The sequence below is a fragment of the Brassica napus genome, chromosome A8, assembly GCF_020379485.1.
Source record: "Brassica napus cultivar Da-Ae chromosome A8, Da-Ae, whole genome shotgun sequence".
Classification (NCBI taxonomy): Eukaryota; Viridiplantae; Streptophyta; class Magnoliopsida; order Brassicales; family Brassicaceae; genus Brassica; species Brassica napus.
The window spans coordinates 4,237,340-4,257,750 of record NC_063441.1 but is presented as its reverse complement, the minus strand read 5'-3'; the positions used below and the strand labels follow the sequence as shown (position 1 = coordinate 4,257,750).

Here is a 20,411-nt window from a genome sequence, read left to right as displayed (position 1 = left end):
TTTTTTTTTTTTTGACAGCAAACGGCTCTTCTATTACTCAAGCTTGAGGTGGTCTGGGAAGCCAGACCGGAATAGAACAATCAATAAAACATAATGATCTATAAAAAGAACGTGCATTTCTAGCTAGCGCATCCGCAATCTCATTCTGCGTCCTTGGAATATATATAATCTTGAAGTCTGAAAAACACAACCGAAGAGTTTGAATGTTTTCCAGCTCAGTTGAGAAGTTGGGCCAATCTTGTGGCTGCTCCATCATTGCTATCAAATCCTTGCAGTCTGTCCCAAACTTTTGACAAGTCGAGTGTTGTATCATGCTCTCCATTGCCCACTTTAAAGCTTCCAGTTCCGAGTGTAGCGATGTCTCCCTCCTCCGTAAGTTCCTTGACCCCATGAGTTGTATCTTTCCTATTGCATCCTTCCAGACCCATCCTATTCCACTAAATTGAGCTGTGGAAGTCCATGAACCATCCACCATGCAGATATTACCCAAGCTTAAGACTTGGGATTCTTCAATAGTCTGTACATTTGGCATAACCGGTACAGAGTCTCTTGCATTGTACCAAGCTTGGCACTCACTCTCTGCATATCTGACTAGCTCCAATGGATCTCTGTCTATGCCTCTGAACAACTTATCATTCCTAGCTTTCCAGATATACCAAATTATCCAAGGATAAGGATCTCTATCCTCTTCTGGTTCCAGAATATCATTCTTTCTCCAAAAAAGAAAGTCCATATTAGCGTAAATACTCGATACAGGAAAGATTTCAGAGCTCGATGGTGTTGATGATAACTCCCATGCTTGTAAGGCCGGTGGACACTCGAAGATAGCATGAGTAACGGTCTCTTCTGGCGCTCCACATCTTGGGCAATAATTATCACATCTCATGTTGCGGCGTACCAAATTTCTTGTTACGGCTATCTGTCCAGATATTAGTTGCCATATAAGATGGCAAAGGCTTGAAGTTTTATGATGCTAGGCTGTAAAACTTGTAGCTCCTCTTCGTCTCTCATCAAGTTTGTTGCAACCCAATATCCCGATTTGACAGTATATTGTCCAGTCTTTGTGTAACTCCAGCTAAATGTATCACGTCGATGAGTAGGACTAATGGTGAGACTCAGAATCATCGGGATATCTTCTTGAGCTACATATTGTTCCAATAGTCGAGTATCCCACTCTTTGGTAACAGGATTAATAAGGCTGCTGAGAAGCATCTTAGGATTCACCGCTGGAGCTCGGGCATGAGCCGGCCTAGCTGGCATCGTAGGGATCCAAGGATCTTCCCACACATTAATTTTGTACCCTGAGTGCACCTTACTTCTAATTCCCAGAAGTAATAACTTCCTCGCGGCAGTTATACTTGTCCATACATAAGATGGAGAATCCACAGTGCCTATTCGCAACGGCGAACTGAGACGGTAATATCTTCCTCGGAGAACTCTCGCTACTAGTGAATCCGGAAATTGCACAAGTCGCCACAGCTGCTTAGCTAGAAGAGCTAGGTTAAATTCATGGATCATACGGAAACCAATTCCTCCCTCTTCTCTAGGAGCACACATCTTTTCCCATTTTGCCCAGTGAACTCCTCTTTTCGGAGGATTCGAGCTCCACCAGAACTGTGCAATGGCACTTGCTAAGTTCTCACATATCTCCAAAGGAAGCAGGAAGCTGGACATAACATAGGTCGGGAGAGCTAGCAATATCGATTTAATCAAAACCTCCTTCCCACCCTTCGATAACCATCTACCAGTCCAGCCATTCACTCTATGTAGGAGCTTCTCCTTTAGGAAGGCAAATAATTTGCACTTTGAACCACTAATATCCTCTGGGATTCCTAGATATGAGCCCATCCCACCTTCATTTTGTATACCAAGAGTGTCCTTGATCTGCTGTCTAACGTTCGCTGGAACCCTTTTACCAAAGAGTAATGAGGATTTGTCAAAGTTAATGCGTTGACCTGATGCTTTCTCATATTTCCTTACTACTTTCATAACTTCTTCACATTCACGGGGCTCCGCCTTACAGAAGAAAAGGCTATCATCAGCAAAGAGGAGGTGGGATACCGAGGGACAAGCACGAGCGGCTCGCATCCCCGTTATCTTCCCTTGATTCTCTGCTTGATTAAGAAGGCTAACGAGCGCTTCCGTGCATAGAATAAATATGAAAGGAGACAAAGGATCTCCTTGTCGTAAACCTCTCCCTGGGACTATGTTTCCCCTTGGTTCACCATTCATGAGGACTTTATACTTGACCGAAGTAATGCATCGCATAATCCAGTCAATCCACATTTCGGAGAAGCCCATCTTTCGCATGACTGCTTCAATGAATGACCATTCCATCCTATCATATGCTTTACTCATATCAGTCTTAATGGCCATCCGTTTAACTCTTCCTCCCGGCTTAGTTCTCAAAGCATGGAACATCTCCTGAGCTATCATGATATTATCCGTGATTTGTCTCCCAGCAACGAAGGCTGACTGGGTCTCTGATATTCTCTGTGGGAGAACCTTCTTCAATCTTTGGCATAAGACCTTAGATATTATCTTGTAGCTGACATTACATAGACTGATAGGTCTAAATTTAGTCATCTCATTCGGTTTTGTCGTCTTAGGGATTAAACAAATATTCGTATCATTAAGGCCCTGTGCCATTGTTCCTTCAAAAAGGAATTGATTAACCATACGAGTTAAATCATCTTTGACAATATCCCAGAACTTTTGATAAAAGAGAGCTGTCATTCCATCTGGTCCTGGGGCTTTTTCCGGATGCATAGCAAATAATGCTAATTTTACCTCCCATTCAGTTACAGGGGCTGTGAGATCTGCGTTTATTGCCCCTGTGATCGTTGTTGGAACCTCTGATAGTGCCTCAGCTATATCCTCTGGGTCAGAGGATTCAAATATTTGCCTAAAATAACTAGTAGCAATGGCTACTAGTCCCTCCTCATCCTCCACTATATTTCCATTCTCATCCAGGAGTTGCGTTATCCTATTCCTTGCTCTTCTTTGCTTCACCAACGCATGAAAATATTTTGAATTCCTATCGCCCTCCCTTAACCAAAGAACCCTACTTTTCTGTCTCCAAAACATCTCTTCTGCCTTAAGAGCAGTAGATAATTCCTTCAGAGCTGCCGATATTTCCTCTGTAGTAGCATCATCATCCAAATACAGTCCCTCCACCTTCTCCTTTAGCTCCTCGACTTGCTTTGCCGAATTCACATTGTTTTGTATCCTCCATTGACTCAGTGCTTTCCGACAGCTAGCAATATGCTCCATTATATTCGCATCTGGAGGCAAGTCCTCTGACTTCCAACCTTCGAGAATGACATTCCTTAATTCCTCATTATCCAGCCACCGCTTATCAAATTTAAATTTTTTCTTTCTCCTGACTGGCTTTGTGAGAATATCCGCAAGGATCGGACGATGATCCGATCCCCACAGCCTAAGGTACTTTGTCACGGTGTGGGGGAACTTTTCATGCCAATCCTCATTACCCACTGCTCTATCCAATCTGCATCTAACAGTTATTCCCCTTGATCTTTTCCCCACCCATGAAAGCTTATTCCCAGTAAATGGAAATTCCAGCATTCCACAGTGACTTAACATCTGCTTGAAAGGTAAGAAGGAGCTATCAGATCGCTTTCTCCCTCCCTCTTTCTCGCTGTGGTCCGTTATTTCGTTAAAATCACCTATCATGAACCAAGGTCCATTTCGTGTTGTCGAGAAACGCGTAAGACGTTCCCATACTTGGTCCCTACGTTCTAATACAGGGTCTCCATAAACAAACGTCATGAAAACTTTTATTCCATCAATGACTGCCACAATGTCAATCATTCTGTTATTTGAAAATAAAACATTAACTTGGAGTTCATCCATAAATAAAATAGCTAAACCTCCGCTAAGGCCAAGTGGCTCAACGGTAAATAAATGATCAAAGCCTAAGTCGGTCTGAATGTTTTGCAACAACAGCCTCCTATTCTTTGTCTCAGAAAGAAACACAAGTCCTGGGCGATGCTTCTGGCACATCTCCGTAAGGCGTCGAACTGTGAGGTCGTTTCCAATCCCTCTACAGTTCCAACTGAGTGTCTTCATTGATATCTGTGTGATGAGTTTTTGGAACTCATCGATCCATCACGTTTGGATCCTCCACATCTAGTACTGTTTGATTCCTTCTTTGAACCTGACCGGTATCGTCTCGACTTGTCAGCTTTCTCTGAGACAAGTGACTCAGAACGAGCCGTGCGTTTGCTTGGAGAACCCCGCCGGAGGATCTCGAACTTCCGGCTTGAGCTGCCCAACGGGACACCTCGCCTGACGCCAAGCTTCTTGTGCTTTACCGTCCTTTTCACATCATTCGAACCCTTCGCCTTCGTGACATCGTCAATAACACGATCAGCTTTCCATGAATCATCACCTTCCATTTCCATGAGTTCAACACCCAAGAGATCATCATCATTAACATCAGTTATATACCATGGCTGAAACTGGTAAAATTCATAGTATATCAATGCTTCCAGATTTATCCATTGGGTGTACTTAACAAAGGGAGTGTTTACCATTTCAGGAGTACAACAAGCTCAACTAAAAAAAATTGGATCAGTGGAGATCATGGAGTGTATTAGTGCTTATCAGGTTAAACTTCCTAAACGGGTACACACATCGGACGTCTTCAACGTCAAACATCTATCGCATTGTCTTCATGGTGACAATGCCCCATCAGATTGGTGGACTATTCCTCCATCACTTGGAGAAACCTAATGCAGCGCATCATAAACATGACTGACATTATTATGAGTTTTATGTGTACTTGTGCTTTAAGTTATTTGTTTTCCTTTTCTTATTACTATTAGATAATTATAAATATCCTTTACGGATTAGGAATAGGGCTTTTCAGAGTAGTATAAATAACAAGCTTTACTTAACGTAATCGATACCTTATTCATATTTTATAAATTTGCAATTGCAATCAAGAGCTTTATAGCCTTAGAAGAGTACTCTTAACTCTATTTTGACTTGTTGAGAGTATCACCAAGATCAAAAGACCTTCTTGCTCGAGTCGAGAATATTGACAGCTCAAAGATTAATCATTTTCATTACAGTTTCTTGTTACTAAGCTTCTGCTCTCTGCCTCATGAACGAGAAAGAGCATTGTTTACATTGGAGAAGATTCATGCTATCATATCACTAAAATGTGGGCTCGGGGAACGCCTACTACTCGACTAAAAGGAGAGGAACGCCTTTGATTTTTTTCTCTTTCGGAGAAAAAAAAATGTAGTTAGCCTAATCACTCGGATGATGATTGGATTAGCAGATGGTAGGCTGGTTTTGTCAACTCATTTGCCGTCCGAAATTGATTCTAAAAGAATGTATTTGTGTAATTTTTTTTTCTTTTTTAGAATAGCTCCAGTGGCAAAAGAAAAAGAAGCAAACTCCATCAGAATATTCAAACCCTGCACACAAAGTGTACCGTGACTCTACTTCTACACATAAGTTCAATGTAAAAATTTCATATCATATAAATGCTAAGGACTGTAAACAGTGAAAATGGTAAATATTCTGATGGCGTAATTCCTCCTCTCCTGCAAAGACCATATCTTCTAGAAAGTTCCGTCCATAATTCCAACTCAAACGAGAAAAATGATTGTGAACGGACCTTGTGTGTCTGAGTTTTAACTTCAAAACCTTGTAGGATGTATCCAAGAACGTTGTTGAGTTTGAGAATCTACAATAAAGCTTTTCTTCACCTGTTCTGCCTACGTTTGCGAAAATGTCTGAGGATGAAACTGTCTGCATAGAGAGGATACTTCTTCTTTATTAGACCTTTGATGCATTTCCAATACGAAAAGTCAACAACTTCTCCATCTTTTCGAACTATGAACAAACATCGAGATCTCTCAAACTCTGGGTGATGCCCAACCTGCAATGAGAAAACCAAAAGCAATCAAGATACTAAGACTTGATGCAAAGGACTTGCATAAGAGACAAAGAACAAACTGAAAGTGTAAACAAATACCAAGTTATCCAAAGAAACCAACTTTCAGAAGAAGCATAATACATACCATGATAAAGTCTATTCCGCATCCGATCTTCTTGTCAACTTCAGGGTGATAAGGAAGCAGCATCTCGACGATTGTTCTTTCGTGCTCAGGGCTTAGCCTATCCTGGTTTGCGTATCTGTAATTTAAAACGCCAAGCAGAGATTCATATGCAGACATGGAGCAAATGTATCTTCTGTATAGATCCAATACTCTTAACATCATTCTACTCTTTGGTTTCAAAACCTAATCAAACAAATGAATATATAAGCAGCAGTAACAACACCACAACATTCACATATTTCTTTTTGCAATTTAACATCCAAATCTATAACGAATAACAAGAAATGCTTCAAGATTACGAGGATTCAAGTTAATAGAGAGAATCTCGAGTTCAACCAATTAAAAAACAAAGTAATATATGATAATGCCTCCTCAATGAAAAGAGGAGCCTGGACGTACTTTCCGGAGTGAAGAAGCATCCTGACGAAGCCAACGAGAGGAACCGTAACCTCCAGAATTTTATCTTCCCAATCCACGAACTCATCATCTCCTTCCTCGGAGCTTCCCTCTTCCTCAGACGAATTGAGCGGCCGACGAAGCAATTCCGAGCCGTACGACTCCGTGTCACCGATCCTAGCGCCGTCCGATTCCGTCCGCAGGGAGCGAACTCGAGGCCATGCTGAGTCACGCGGGAAATAGAGAGAGAGAGGCGAAGGAGAGAAGGAGAAGATGAAAGCTCGTCGGCAACGGAAACAAGTTGAAGCCACTGGCGGCGTCGAGGAAACGGAAGCTAAGTTCATTCCGGGAGAGAGTTATGGAGTAGAGAAAGAAAGAAAGTAAGAGAGAGAGCTAAACGGTTACATTATCCATTCGCAGACGTGTACCGTGGAAAGCTTGCGACCAGAGGATTAGCAGTGACGAAGTTCGCGGATTGATTCTGTTTGGGCTTAATGGGCCTCATAGTTGTTTTCTTTCTTTTATGTTTTGATTAGTAGTATATTTATTTGTACATGTATTCTATTTAGTTTTTAGGGTAACTACTTTTCCCGGGGTATTCGTATAAGTTTTTTGCTATCATCCTAAGATAATTAATTTATAGGCAGATCACATTTGATATGTATCATTCATAATAAGAGAAGACAGAGACAATTACCAATCTTCCTGAAATGATTATTGGATTAGATGTCTCTGAATCTTTTAAGAGCTTCATTTGGGGCAGCTGCTATACGCCTATATCACTTGCTTGAGTGGAGAATTTCTTCAGCTCTTGATAGAAATAACAACAACGGCAATTAGGTTTGAAACGGAAAGTAAATATTAGGTAGCAGCTAGACATGAGTAAATAACTGGAATCTTAAAACTTTAGCAAGGGGAAGAGAAGATAATACCTACATCTACATGTGGAGAATCAGCAGTGATCCTGAAGCTGCTCAAAACGTTCTGAAATGGTAACAGATTGACTAGGATTCCATAAGAGAGAAATGCAATCAGAAACTCTTAAGATTCAATTCTGGAACATACAAACAATTTGGAATCAAAGAAACATTGGAGGACCCTCATCTATGAGTTCACTACTCTAAAATACTTGTGCAAGGAACAAAAAAAGAAAGATGATATACCATAGTTGGAGACAAAGAGTCATATCCTCAAGGTACATTGTCTTGGACTGAAAATCAATCCCAATAGTTGCCTGCAAAACGAAGACCGGTCAACAAATTTTAAAGAGGTCTACTAACCAAATCTATTGGCCAAATTCTGAATAGCATTATCTGTTCTAAATTTTTCTTAATAACTTATTATCGCAAATATGTTTGTTTCTTCTTCTTTTTACATGGGCTAGCTGAACATAATCATCAGACTCAAGATGGAGAAGTAACTGCAACAACACAAATGAGCATCTTGTAAGCATCCATACTTCTTTGCTTCTTTGGTAAAACAAAAAAAAAATCTACTGACCAAGAATTCAAACATGTTTCTTAGTAAATAAAGGAAGAAATCCAAATATAGGAGATGCCGAGTTGAGAGCCTGTAGAAATCTTATAAGGAGTTACATCCTGCATAAGGAGTACGTAAATTTCCTGCATCTCCAAATTCAGAGTAGACATGAGATATAAGACTAAAAACAACATCCATATTGAGAAAGAAGAAAAGAGCTACAAAATGATAAATACATATGTTTTTCTTAACACATTAAATACATACGTTTACAATATCAAATCATCACCTTTGACAATGAGTAGACTTCAGGAACACTTTCTATAATCCTAGGGGTAGGCAAGTGGGGCACACGCCCAGGATCCACCTTTAAAACAAATAAATTTAATGATAAAAAAAACCCAAATTTTTGTTGTATTTTTGTAATAAGGGCCCAAAATATTATATATAATCAATTATATTGCATATAAATAAAATTTATCCAAGGACCCAATATGAGGTTGAGCCGGGCCTGAGTCACCGCCCCGATATCTTCATAGGGCTAGGTTTCTCTAAGTCACATCTCTCTCTCTCTCTCTCTCTCTCTCTCTCTCTCTCTCTCTCTCTCTCTCTCTCTCTCTCTCTCTCTCTCTCTCTCTCTCTCTCTCTATCTCTCTCTCTCTCTAGCACCAAATAAAACGAGCATGTTTTCAGATTCTATACTTATTGAACTAAACTTCGAGATCTTGTTGAGGTTACCACCAAAGTTAATAGCTAGGTTTCGCAGCGTGTCCAAGCTATGTGGGGGCATCAATACTTGATAGTCCATATTTGAGGGAACTGCATATGAAACTCGGGAGTTACTACAAGAGGTGATGAAGGCTTCTCGTGTGGAGTCAGATGCTGAGGTAAAGAGAAGATGACCGACAATTCTCATGTGGCTATGCCTCAGGTTTGATCTATTTCTATGGTATGTGGACGGACGAAGAAAGAGTGCCCGTGATATGTAACCCTAAAACGGGACGGTATGAGACTTTACCTTATATTTCAAGGTACAGAAGGTCGTCTAGCATCTTGGGGTTAGATCCGATTGACAAACAATTCAAAGTATTGTTCATGGCTCATCCATGTTGTTGTGATGATCACAGAATTAGGACACTGGGAACTAGAGGAATGAGGTGGAGAAAGATCGGATGTTCCTTAAGAGTTGAGATCGAGTGTGAAGGGGTATGCACTAATGGAGTTTTGTATTACTTAGTTACATGTGGGAGGAAATGTCTGAGGCTACATCTAGTTATGTGATAGTTTGCTTTGATGTTAGGTCTGAGAAATTCAAATTTATATATCCAAAAAGCTTATGTGAACTGATAAACTATAAGGGTAAGTTAGGTGTGATTAACAATGACGATTTCGCTGATGATTCCATTGAGTTGCGTGTGTGGGTTCTAGAGGATGTGGAGAAACAGGAATGGTCTAAGTATGCACCAGGAATTAGGGCTGGACATAATATCCGTAACCCGAAATCTGAACCGAAAAACTCGATCCGTACCTGATCGGAAATGTAAAAAAATACTTCAATGGATCTTGTAGGATGTTACAAAACATATCTGAACCCAAAGTATTATTAACCGAACCCGAACGGATAGTCCGAAAACCCGGAAAACCCGAAAACTCGAAAAAATATCCGAAGAAACTGATCCGAATGTACAAATTAATAAACAATATAAATATTTGAAACATAAATATGTACTTCAAATATTCAATTTCATATTTATTTTGATATGATATCTAACAATAAGTATTTAAAATTTAAATAAATACCTTAAATACTCCAATATATACAAAGAAGTATATATTTCTTATGTTTTATTTTTAAATTTTAGATTTTACTTTGGATATATCCGAACCGAACCGATATAACTTGAATCCAAATGATATATGGTTACTTCGGATATATCTGAACCGATCTGAAACCGAAGTGTTATATCCGAATCCGATCCGTACTTGTAAATTTACTAGAATGAGACTTAGAAGATGTTACAAAATAGAACCAAAATCCGAAAACTCGATCCGAACCCTAACGCTCAGGCCTGCCAGGAACTTTTTGTAGGCAATGCTGGCTTAAACGTTATGTAAGGCCCGGGGCAAAATTTTAAAATAGACCCCCTAAACCATGAAATTTGTTTTATTCCAACAAAATATAGTGCCATTTGTTAAAATAAACGAAAAGCAAATGCCTAATATATTATCGTTTTCTCTGTAATAAATAATGTATAACAAAAAAAAACTAATGTTATCATCGCCTGAAAAGAATGATTTATGCTATCAAATTTTGAATTTTCATTGCCACTTAAGCATGTCACAAATTTACTTAAAACACTCTTTCATAATTAATAAATAATTCAGGTAAAAAAAAAGAGAAAAATTAATACATGGATTTTGGAATATGAATTTAAATGATCATAAAATATGATTTAAAACAGTTGAATTGTGTTATAATCACCAAAGTTATATACCACGAACTTTGTTTTTGGTGTGCTTTTCGTTAGAGCTTTCTATTGTTTGAGGTTTGAGGTTTGTTTTTTCATGTCAACTTGAGCTAAATGAAGACGAGAAAGCTTAATTTTTTACAAACAAAATTTTGTTTTTATTTAATCGGTAAATTAAAAGTTTTTAGTTATTAAACCTCTCAACTATTTTTAAATAGGAAAAAAAAAATCCTCAACTAATAAATAGTTTAATGTTCTAAATCATCAAACTACAAACCATATATGTCATCTTCAGCCTATAATTTGATCTATTTTGGACGGAAAGAGGTTATAGTCGAGAAGTTTTACATTAAAAACTTGTAAAATAATTTACGTCAACTGTAATTCCCTAAATATTTTATGTCCAAAATAGACGGAATATTGATTGAGTGTGACATATGTTAACGGTACGTAAGGATTTAAGATACTCTTTTCGTTCTTTAAAAATACATATTCTAGAGAGAAAAAATTATTTCAAAAATATATATATTTATATTTTTAATGCATGTTTTATTAACAAATTACAAACTTTAAAAAACTTAATTGTAATAGTTAAATTTTTATTGGGTTAAAATTATGAAAAAAAATAAACATAAAAAATTATGTAAATTTAATATGTATTATTAAAATGCGTGAAAAATCTAGAATATATAACTTAAAGAAAAGAGGAGTATTTCAAAAAATAATTAAGAATATAATATCCAACGATTCACCATCTTCCAAAATTTTCTCTACAGAATTTTTTTAAAAAGTATTATTTTCTGTGGACAATGTACTAAAGCTTCTTCACCTTCTATTGCAGATAACAGTGTCAGAGCCGAAACAAACGTAGCAAAAAGAAGAAAAAACAGAGAAAATGTCTGTCTTCTTACGCGGAGGAATCGCCGGAGGATTTCATCTCCGTAGTCGTGACTCCTCAGCCGTCATCACAAAACGACGAATCTCAGCCGTTGGAGCCGTAACAGGACGAAGCGTCAATCCAGCAGCAGCCATTGAACAACGTGCCACATGGCTACCTGGTCTCGAACCTCCTCCTTACCTCGACGGAAAGTGAGTTTCTGTTCCTGTCTTTTCTTTAACAGACAAAAGCTTTTTGACCAAATCTTTTGTTTTTTTTTTGTTTTAAATAAAAAGGTTAGCTGGAGATTACGGGTTTGACCCGCTCGGTTTAGGAGAGGATCCGAAAAGTTTGAAATGGTATGTTCAAGCAGAGCTTGTCCACGCTCGTTTCGCCATGCTCGGTGTTGCCGGAATACTCTTAACCGACGTAATCTTCAAAGTTCAAACATTGCCTTAGTTTTGAAATGTTGAAACCTCACCAAGAAAAATGACTAACCAAGAGCTTTGTTTTGGTTGCATATAGCTACTTCGTACCACAGGGATTAGCAACTTACCTGTTTGGTACGAAGCTGGAGCAACGAAATTTGATTTTGCCAGCACAAAGACTCTCATTGTTGTACAGTTTCTACTCATGGGGTAATATATAAGAAAACTATAGCACTGTCTGTATATAATCTTCGACTGTTTAAACCAGAAATCAGAAAAAATTATATTTTGGTTCACAGGTTTGCTGAGACCAAAAGGTATATGGACTTCGTCTCACCAGGATCTCAAGCCGCAGAAGGAACATTCTTTGGACTTGAAGCAGCACTCGAAGGGCTCGAGCCCGGGTAATGTTTCTTCCATGATTCAACTCTTTACTATGTTTATACACCCTTAGATATTAAGTTAATTTTGGCTTTAGTTATCCTGGAGGGCCGCTCTTGAATCCGCTAGGCCTTGCTAAGGATATCAAGAACGCTAATGACTGGAAGCTTAAGGAGATCAAGAATGGTAATAAATTTCACTAATCATTTGGTTATTTTTCATTTTGGATTGCTTCATACTACTGTGTGACATTTTAACAGGTCGTCTAGCGATGATGGCAATCCTAGGGTTCTTCGTTCAAGCCTCGGTGACTCATACTGGTCCTATCGATAACCTCGTCGAGCATCTCTCTAATCCATGGCATAAGACCATCATTCAAACCCTCTTCACCTCTGCTTCTTAGTTTTACATTTCATATAGCAAATTCAATATACTGCTGGAGAAGTGTATCAATTACCTTTGTGTCATTTAATAAAGAGTACAACAAATCTAACCAACAAACTTAAATGTTCACTTCTGCCTCCCAATACTCTTTTAAAGTTTATCATAACAAAATAAAAATCGAATTTGAAACCTACCTGTAATAAACTGGAGTTTGGTTCACTTGTTTGATTTCTTTCTTGACAAGAACATGAAGACTTTTGGCAGCAAAGAAAACTTCTTCTTTTTCTTCTTTGTTTCAGGTGTCACATTATTACTATCTCCAACATTGCTGCTTCCTTGTTCACCAAATGCAAATGATGTTGCTGAATGTAAAGCCGATTTCGACTTGCCTAAGTCATGATTCTCCTTTTCCCCACCCTCTGGACTAGTCTTTGGGCTCTTCTCTGAACTCCATTTTCGCAACTCGTGGTCCATACCAACTTTCCCATCTCTAGCCTTCTCTACTTTCCCCATTGCTTCTTTTAGTTTTTCTTTTTGAAGAGCTGTTTCTCTGCTCACTTCCTCTAGCTTTTCCAAGACTCTTGATTCCTCTTCTTTAGCCGCCTCGATCTGAGAGACAATCTCTGATAGTTTTCTGTTTGCTGCTTCCTCTACCTCATGTGCCTTCTTGCTTAGCTCATAATACTCCTCCACTGATATTATTATGCTTCTTGGTGAGCTACTAACGTCTTCAATTTTCTTACCACATTCAGTCTCCTGCAATGCTTTTATCGCAGCTAAGGCCAACTTCTCAGAAGCTTTAGCAGCTTCCATTTCCCTTTTTGCCTCAGCTAACTGACTTTCTATTGCAGTGACTTCTGTTCTCGCTTCGTCTGACTCTTCCTTCGCCTTTCTCAGTGCCTCTCGAGCAGCTAAGGCAAGTGAATTTGCCTCATCTGTTTCTTTTTTAGCTTCTTGCAACATACTGGCTATTTCTTTGCATCCCTCCTCTCTCATCTCTTCGCCGTCTCTTTGAACTGAAAGAGCTTCTCTATGTTTGGTTTCCGAGAGATCTTTCTTCTCTCTTTCAAGTTCAGACTGTAATGATCCAACAATTATCTTCAACGTTTTCACCTCGGAATTCGCTTTCTCGATGTTGGATTTAACTTCCTCAAGCTCCTTCCTCGCGGAATCAACCGCTGCTTGAATGTCACTGTTGTTTCTCTTATCGTTTGAGTCTTTGTAAGCAGGTATCTCCGCCCTCAGGTCTTGCTGAAGTACAGAGGCAGTCTCTAGTTTGATTTTCACATCGTCTGCCGCGTGAATCTCTTGTCTAAGCCTCTCGATCTCCTCTTCCACCATTCTCAACTCCTTTTCGCGGTTATAAAGGTCCTGGTCCCGAGCCATGGCTGCATCGAATTTCTTCTCTTCAGCTTCGAGATGAGCCGCTTGAGCTGACTCCAATAACTGCTTAGTGGCAATCACCTCTATTGTCAAATCTGTCATCTGCTTCTCTACATCTTTAGCTTCCAAAACAGAGTCCTCTGCATTCTTCTCTGCCAATTGTTTTTCTTTCAATAAAGATTCATACTCATTACTGACCATTTTTATCTCCTCTCTCAAGTTTCTTAGCTCAGAAACCGCTGACGAATGCCTCTCTTTAGCCACCTGGATCTGCGCTTTTGCTGCTACGCTCGAGTCATCAGCTATCCCTTGCTCCATTTCCTCCACACGCAGCTTCGCAAGATCAGAGTCTTGTTGCGCTTGTTGCTCCTCTTTCTCAGCCTTTTCTAGCTCCAGTTTTAGCTTTTCGACGATGCTCCTTGTCCTCTCGAGCTCCATCACCACCTGCTCCTTCGCCTCTTCCGCTACAACAGCCTGTTTCTTGTACTCAGGCATATCCTCTTGTATCTTCTCAAGATCTTGATCCACCGTCTTTCGTCTCTGGAAACAATCCAAGACTTTTAAGTAGAATGAACCAAAAAGTAAAGAAACCAAAAGCAGTTTAATACCTCTATTGTCTGAATTTTATGTGCTTTCCAATCTGTGATCCCACCAAACTTGGAAACTGCATCCTTAACGGATTCGAACGGTGCAGTTGTATCGATCAAAACAGGACTCGTGGGTGACCCAAAACGTGGGGATCCAGAAGTTCTCGGATGCACAAACGCTCTTGGTGAGCCAGGAACTCGAAGACGAGAGAGACCCACATCTTGGCTTCCTCTAGGTGAATCCGGCAAACTAATAATCCTTGCATCTTCTATGCTGTCGATTCTAGAGTCTAGAGAAAACGAGTCCTCGTGGTTTACCATGACTCTTGGCGCAATGTAAACCTTTGGAGACTCTGCTTCAGCAAAAATATGTTGATCTTCTTGAGGTGGAGCATGCAGAGACTCAAGAAATGGATTGTGGTCTGGAAAGAGATTTGGTGTCTCTCGTCCATCTTCCATGGTTAGGAGATCAAGAATGGATGAATCGAATTCGAGACTGTTATTGAAAGGGGTCGAGGAATCATCATTGAGATCAGGAAGTAAAGAAAAGTCGTTGGAAACTTTATCATCATCCACCATCGTCACGAAACTGCAAATTAATTACCAAGATTTCACAGTTACAAAAATCAATTCATGATACGAATCTTGTTCATTGTATTTGTTTATCAAAATAATAAATGTGGTACCTCTTCATAAAACATGCAACAAAGTGCGAGAAGAATCTTCTGGGTAATAAGCGAGAATTAATTTAACTTTTGAAGAGAGATTAACGAAGCCCTAATCTTTAGATTATCTGAAAATGAAAAGAGACAGAAGAAGAGAAAATCATCATCAGAAAAAAATTTCAAAACAGAAAAACAAAACACACCAATAAGGCGTGGAAGGCACGCCTCTCATTCTCATCTGTTGGTCTTTAAAATCTCTTTGTTTGGTTTATTTTGGTCAACAAAATATATCTAAGTTTATTTTGGTGAACAAAGTATATTGAAGTTGTGCGTTAATAACTTAATATGGTTGTTGAATTGATACTTAAGCAGTTATCATATTCTTCAGTCAAAACTTAAAAGACTCAATTTACCATACATACCAATAGATTCAAAGTTAATTAAAGACAGTACTTAAACTGAAGAGAAATTACTCTTCATATATATATATATATATATATATATATATATTCATATATACAAATATCTTAAGGGAAAATCACTTTTATGAGTTTTTAATTTAAAAATTATACTATTATTTAAGTTTTTTTTTAAATACACTTCTGTATATCTGAATTTGCTAAATTATCCATACTGAATATAATTATCAATTTTTATCATCATAAATTATTTAATATTAAATTACAGTTTTAACAAAAATAAGATTGTTTTGAAATTTTTTTTTTAATAATATCTACACAATATCTAAAATATTATTTTTGGGAAAAAAAAAGAGAAAACAAGTGAGTTGGGGGTGATTGGTTGGGCTGTAACTATAAAAAAATTATTTTAGAATTTAGTCAGTAGAATTTTTTTTATTTAGCTTTAATGAATGTAGCTTTAAAATTTTCTATAGCTAAAAAGATAAGAGTTTAGATAATAAGTTTTTTACAACTATTTTTAGTGTGTTTTTACCTTTAGTTTATTGGTTGTACCTTTAAAAACATTGGTAGTATTTAAGGTTGTAGATGAAATTAAAGCTAAAGTCACTTACTACAACACAACCAATCACCCCCATTATCTCTTCTTCTTCCCGTGATCTTTTTTTCTAATCTGTTTTTGCAAACCACTTTTTCTCTAGTTTAATAGTTTATTATTCCTCTCATTCAGAGGTTTGTCAATTTTGATCAGTTGGGGAAGCCAATGATTTGATAAGAAGAGAAAAAGGATTCATAATTGCATGGCTTTCACAAACTCTGTTATCTCGTCATTACTAAAGAGCATCATAATACCGTCGTACACTTCAATGCTCCGGGGAAAAATAGATATAGCCAAAGAAATCTAATGGACATTTAATATATAGCAACACCAACACATACGCTGCACATCAATCTCTTTTGTGTTCTCTCTCACATTTAGGTAGAACATACTTGTCATAGAATGACTTGTACCCAAAAAAAAAAAACAAAAAACATAATTTTATAATATCCTTGTTATTTAAAATTTAAATAGTAAAATTATATATTTATTTCAAACAAAACTTTATCTTAAATCGAAATTATTATAGTAATATTATTATTATTTTTGAATTTATGTTTTAATTACTTAAATATCTAATTTGAATAAAAATATCTATTCACATTTAACACAGTGTAGGTTTCAAAAAATACAAAAGAAGGTGTATTTTCAAATTTTAAACTATTTATAGAGTATTTTTCAAATTATCCCATATCTTAATCATGATTAGCCAACTATCCAAAAAATATTACAAACACTGAGTGAGTGCTATCCGCGCTATGCAACGAGATTTTATTTTACATTTTTATTTAATCAATAATTTAATTTTGTTAATTTAGAATAGTTTATATTTTGAAATTATAACATAATATTTCAAATTATATAGCTAACATAGTATTAGTATTTCTAAAAAATAGATTTTTAAAAATATTTTAGATAGATAATATTTTGTTGTATTTTAAATTTTTATACATATTAACTATATATATAATTAATATTTTGATTATTTTAATAAAATTTTGTCATTTATTTTTTAATTTACTTTTTTAATTAAAGTGTATATTTTAAAAATAGGGAAAAATCAATTCAGTTACAGATAAAGTTTTATTTTAGTTACACAATTTTCAGCTTTGTCAATAGCAATAAATCCATTAAATAGTTATATATATTTTCTTAATGATTAATTATATTATATTTTCGTTTTTAAAAGTTTTCACTATTTATATTATACTTTGTTGTAAAAATGGTAGTTTTCTTCAGTTTCCATATTCTGTTCATTTTCTTCTCAATTTTCTATAATAACATTTGGCTCTCATTTGATATACTTTTATTTTTTACTAATTAATTTTTACAGGTTTTATTAGTTTGTAGGTTTTTAATGTACCTCTATATATTTGTTGTATTAGTCTTTTAAAAAAACTTAAAATACTAATATTAAGCTATAGATAATATTAATTTTCAAAATCAATATATTTCTTTTCTTTAAAAAAAAAATTAAATCCATTTAAACTATAGTATAATTGATTTACAATTTTGATGTAGAAAGAATAACTGATTTATAATAAAGTTGGAGAAAGAAAAATTATTTGCCACAGTACCTATCAACGTATACAACTCGATATATATATATATATATGTTACTTCAAATGAAACAATAAACTACCAAAGTTTAATGAATTAGTTGAATCACTCAATTATACTTCTTTCTAATATCGATAACTTGTTTTTTTTCTACTAAAAATTCTATAAGAAGTTGATGAAATACCACAAATTGGCAACCACGTTCAGAAATACTCCAACTTTTGAATTTATCGTTTAGTAATTATTTTGTGTTTATTACTTAGAGGTGGAGTTGGATTTATAAATTTTTATAAAATCTACAAAATGTCGTACCAAAATCAACAAAAATGAAAAAGAGAAAATTTCACGTATTTTTCTAATTTAATCATTAAAATTAAGCTAAATCAATTTAACAAGGGGAAATTACATGTTTACCACTTTCATGATAGGGGAAATTACATATTTACCACTTTCATGGTACCACTTTTCATTTTTACCACCACTAAGAAGACATTTCAAAAATACTTTCTTCATTAAGTGACAAAAGACTTTTATGCCATTTTTATTTATATATATACTAAATCATTATTTAAATAAAAAATAAAAAATTAAAAAAAATTAAAAAAAATAAAAGATAAAATAAATAAATAAATAAAAAAATAAAAAAAAATTTAAAAAAAAATTAATTTTCTATTATACTTTTTCAAATTCGAAATTTTTTATAAAAAATTTTTTCTGAACTATTTTTTAAATTTTGTTTTTATTTTTTTTCAAATTTCTTTTTGAAAAACGAAAATTATATTTGAAACTATTTTTCAATTTTTTAATATATTTTTTAAGTATTTATTTATATATTTATTAGAATCCTAAATTTCACATTCCAAAAACCCTACCCCAACCCTCAACTCTAAACCTTAAGTCTAGATTAGTTAACCCTAAATGTATAATTGTCTTTTACCTTTCATTACAAGTGAGGGTAAGAGTGATTAGTGTAAATATGAAAAGTGGTACTATGAATGTGCTATTTGTGGCAATTTCCCATAAATAAATAATGATAATTTATATATAATTATATATAGTTTATTTGTTTTGAATAAATTTTATATTTTTAAATAAATTTTACATTTTTTAAGTTAATACTAGTTCACATTTAAAATTTAATTTATATAGTTAAATAAGATTTATTATTTTTAATAACAAATATATTATTAATATATATTATTTCAAAATAAATATATTATATATTAACTTTCGCGGTAATTTTAAAATTGTATACTGCTTCTGCTCTACCAATCAGTTTATTAAAAATTTTAATGAAAACATACCGATTCTGCATCATACTGCTACTATTTTATCATCAGCTATACCAATTGAGGCCTAAGGTGAATCATCCCTGCAAAACACTGAATATTTCCATCTTTGATTTGCCTTCTTATTATTCTTCAATTCATCATCTACATCTTATGCATACGATTTTTTGGAAGTTGAAGGGTTTTTTTCTTCTTTTCCGAAGACTCCTACTCCACTCCATGAGTTATCAGTGGTGATGTCAATTTATTCATCATTTAGTTTGATCTATCTACATACATTTTTCAAATTCGAACTTTTTATAAACTTTTTTTTTTGAAATTCTTTTTTCGAATTGTTTAAATTTTTTTTTTCAAATTTCTTTTTGAAAAACAAAAATTATGGTTGAAACTATTTTTTAAAATTTTTTATATATTTTTAAATATTTATTTATATATTTATTAGAATTCTAAATTTCACATTCCAAAAACCCTACCTCACCCCTCAACTCTAAACCCTAGGTTAACCCTAAGGATATAATTATTTTTTACCTTTCAATAAAAATGAGGGTAAAATTGGTTAGTGTAAACATAAATAGTGGTACTATGAATGTGCTATTTGTGGCAATTTCTCATTTAACAAGCTATTGATTATAATTTTAAGAATTATATTATTAAATATATTTTTTCTTAACAAAATAAAACTGAAAACGAAAAATATAATAACAAACCTAAAATTGATAAAATAAATAAAATAACCACAAAATAATAATTAACATATGTATAATACAAAACCAAATATATTAAATTAAAAACATATGTTAAAATAATTTTTAACTAGATTTTGACCCGCCCTTCAAAGGGCGGGTATATTTTTTTGTTTTTTTTTTTTGAGAAATTTAATTTTTATATTTATGTAATATTAATTTATTTAACATAATTTTGATAACTATATTAAATATGTCAAGTTGCATAATTATACACTCGTGTCATATGCATTTCATAAATTGTTTTAAACTTTATTCTTAAAAATTGAAACATATTATATTTTCTTATTAGTTAGCTAACATAATTAGTCAAGAATATTCGTATTCAAAAAATCTGACTCAGAATCGACTTGAAAATCAAAGTCTTATATTCTATTGAACATAGCCTATATACTCGAACAGTTCTTAAAGTGTTATATCTGAAAAGCAATATCAAATCCAAGCTGCACCGAAGACCGAACAAATTTTTGAAAAATGTGTAAATTTTTTTTTTAATATAATCTATTAAATATATACAGATATATGCAAATATGTCAATATGGTCTTAACTAACTTTAAGTAAAATCACATTTAATAAATATTTCTTAATCAAATAACCTATTTAAAACTCGTTAAACTAAATGAGTTTATATGAATATTTATTTCTACTCAAAGTCCAC

General features: G+C 34.9%; 4 protein-coding genes across 4 annotated transcripts; 1 reads left to right on the top strand and 3 right to left on the bottom strand.

Moving 5' to 3' along the window:
• Positions 1 to 215: 215 nt before the first annotated feature.
• On the bottom strand, positions 216 to 4,556 carry LOC125576879. Its single transcript, XM_048737387.1, has 5 exons — positions 4,178 to 4,556; positions 2,246 to 3,812; positions 988 to 1,909; positions 487 to 919; positions 216 to 415 (listed from the first exon to the last, which is right to left on the bottom strand). The coding sequence occupies exons 1-5, from the start codon at positions 4,554 to 4,556 to the stop codon at positions 216 to 218; spliced, it is 3,501 nt and encodes a 1,166-aa protein (XP_048593344.1).
• Positions 4,557 to 5,404: 848 nt separating this feature from the next.
• Positions 5,405 to 6,979, bottom strand: LOC106371875 (protein DCL homolog, chloroplastic-like). The gene is made up of 3 exons (XM_013811976.3): positions 6,495 to 6,979; positions 6,057 to 6,171; positions 5,405 to 5,914 (listed from the first exon to the last, which is right to left on the bottom strand). The coding sequence occupies exons 1-3, from the start codon at positions 6,833 to 6,835 to the stop codon at positions 5,738 to 5,740; spliced, it is 633 nt and encodes a 210-aa protein (XP_013667430.2). The 5' UTR covers positions 6,836 to 6,979; the 3' UTR covers positions 5,405 to 5,737.
• Positions 6,980 to 11,162: 4,183 nt separating this feature from the next.
• On the top strand, positions 11,163 to 12,625 carry LOC106371873 (photosystem I chlorophyll a/b-binding protein 5, chloroplastic). The gene is made up of 6 exons (XM_013811974.3): positions 11,163 to 11,527; positions 11,612 to 11,744; positions 11,841 to 11,953; positions 12,043 to 12,147; positions 12,222 to 12,310; positions 12,385 to 12,625. Exons 1-6 carry the CDS (start codon positions 11,334 to 11,336, stop codon positions 12,525 to 12,527), a joined length of 777 nt encoding a protein of 258 aa, XP_013667428.2. The 5' UTR covers positions 11,163 to 11,333; the 3' UTR covers positions 12,528 to 12,625.
• On the bottom strand, positions 12,420 to 15,592 carry LOC106371872 (protein WEAK CHLOROPLAST MOVEMENT UNDER BLUE LIGHT-like 2). Its single transcript, XM_048737633.1, has 3 exons — positions 15,165 to 15,592; positions 14,500 to 15,067; positions 12,420 to 14,431 (listed from the first exon to the last, which is right to left on the bottom strand). Exons 1-3 carry the CDS (start codon positions 15,170 to 15,172, stop codon positions 12,725 to 12,727), a joined length of 2,283 nt encoding a protein of 760 aa, XP_048593590.1. The 5' UTR covers positions 15,173 to 15,592; the 3' UTR covers positions 12,420 to 12,724.
• Positions 15,593 to 20,411: the final 4,819 nt, after the last annotated feature.

Bases quoted from the DNA above. Each gene is read 5' to 3' on its own strand.
- LOC125576879 (XM_048737387.1), bottom strand. From the start codon at position 4,556: ATGGTAAACACTCCCTTTGTTAAGTACACCCAATGGATAAATCTGGAA. The intron at 3,813-4,177 runs GTTCAAAGAAGG...ACATTGTGGCAG, and splicing joins GTCGAGACGATACCGGTCAG to TCATTGATGGAATAAAAGTT. The intron at 1,910-2,245 runs GTATAAAGTCCT...CTTTGGTAAAAG, and splicing joins CGATGCATTACTTCGGTCAA to GGTTCCAGCGAACGTTAGAC.
- LOC106371875 (XM_013811976.3), bottom strand. From the start codon at position 6,835: ATGAACTTAGCTTCCGTTTCCTCGACGCCGCCAGTGGCTTCAACTTGT. The intron at 6,172-6,494 runs GTACGTCCAGGC...TTTAAATTACAG, and splicing joins ATGCTTCTTCACTCCGGAAA to ATACGCAAACCAGGATAGGC. The intron at 5,915-6,056 runs GTATGTATTATG...TTCTCATTGCAG, and splicing joins GCGGAATAGACTTTATCATG to GTTGGGCATCACCCAGAGTT.
- LOC106371873 (XM_013811974.3), top strand. From the start codon at position 11,334: ATGTCTGTCTTCTTACGCGGAGGAATCGCCGGAGGATTTCATCTCCGT. The intron at 11,954-12,042 runs GTAATATATAAG...TTTGGTTCACAG, and splicing joins GTACAGTTTCTACTCATGGG to GTTTGCTGAGACCAAAAGGT. The intron at 12,311-12,384 runs GTAATAAATTTC...ACATTTTAACAG, and splicing joins GCTTAAGGAGATCAAGAATG to GTCGTCTAGCGATGATGGCA.
- LOC106371872 (XM_048737633.1), bottom strand. The intron at 14,432-14,499 runs GTATTAAACTGC...GATTGTTTCCAG, and splicing joins ATAAAATTCAGACAATAGAG to AGACGAAAGACGGTGGATCA.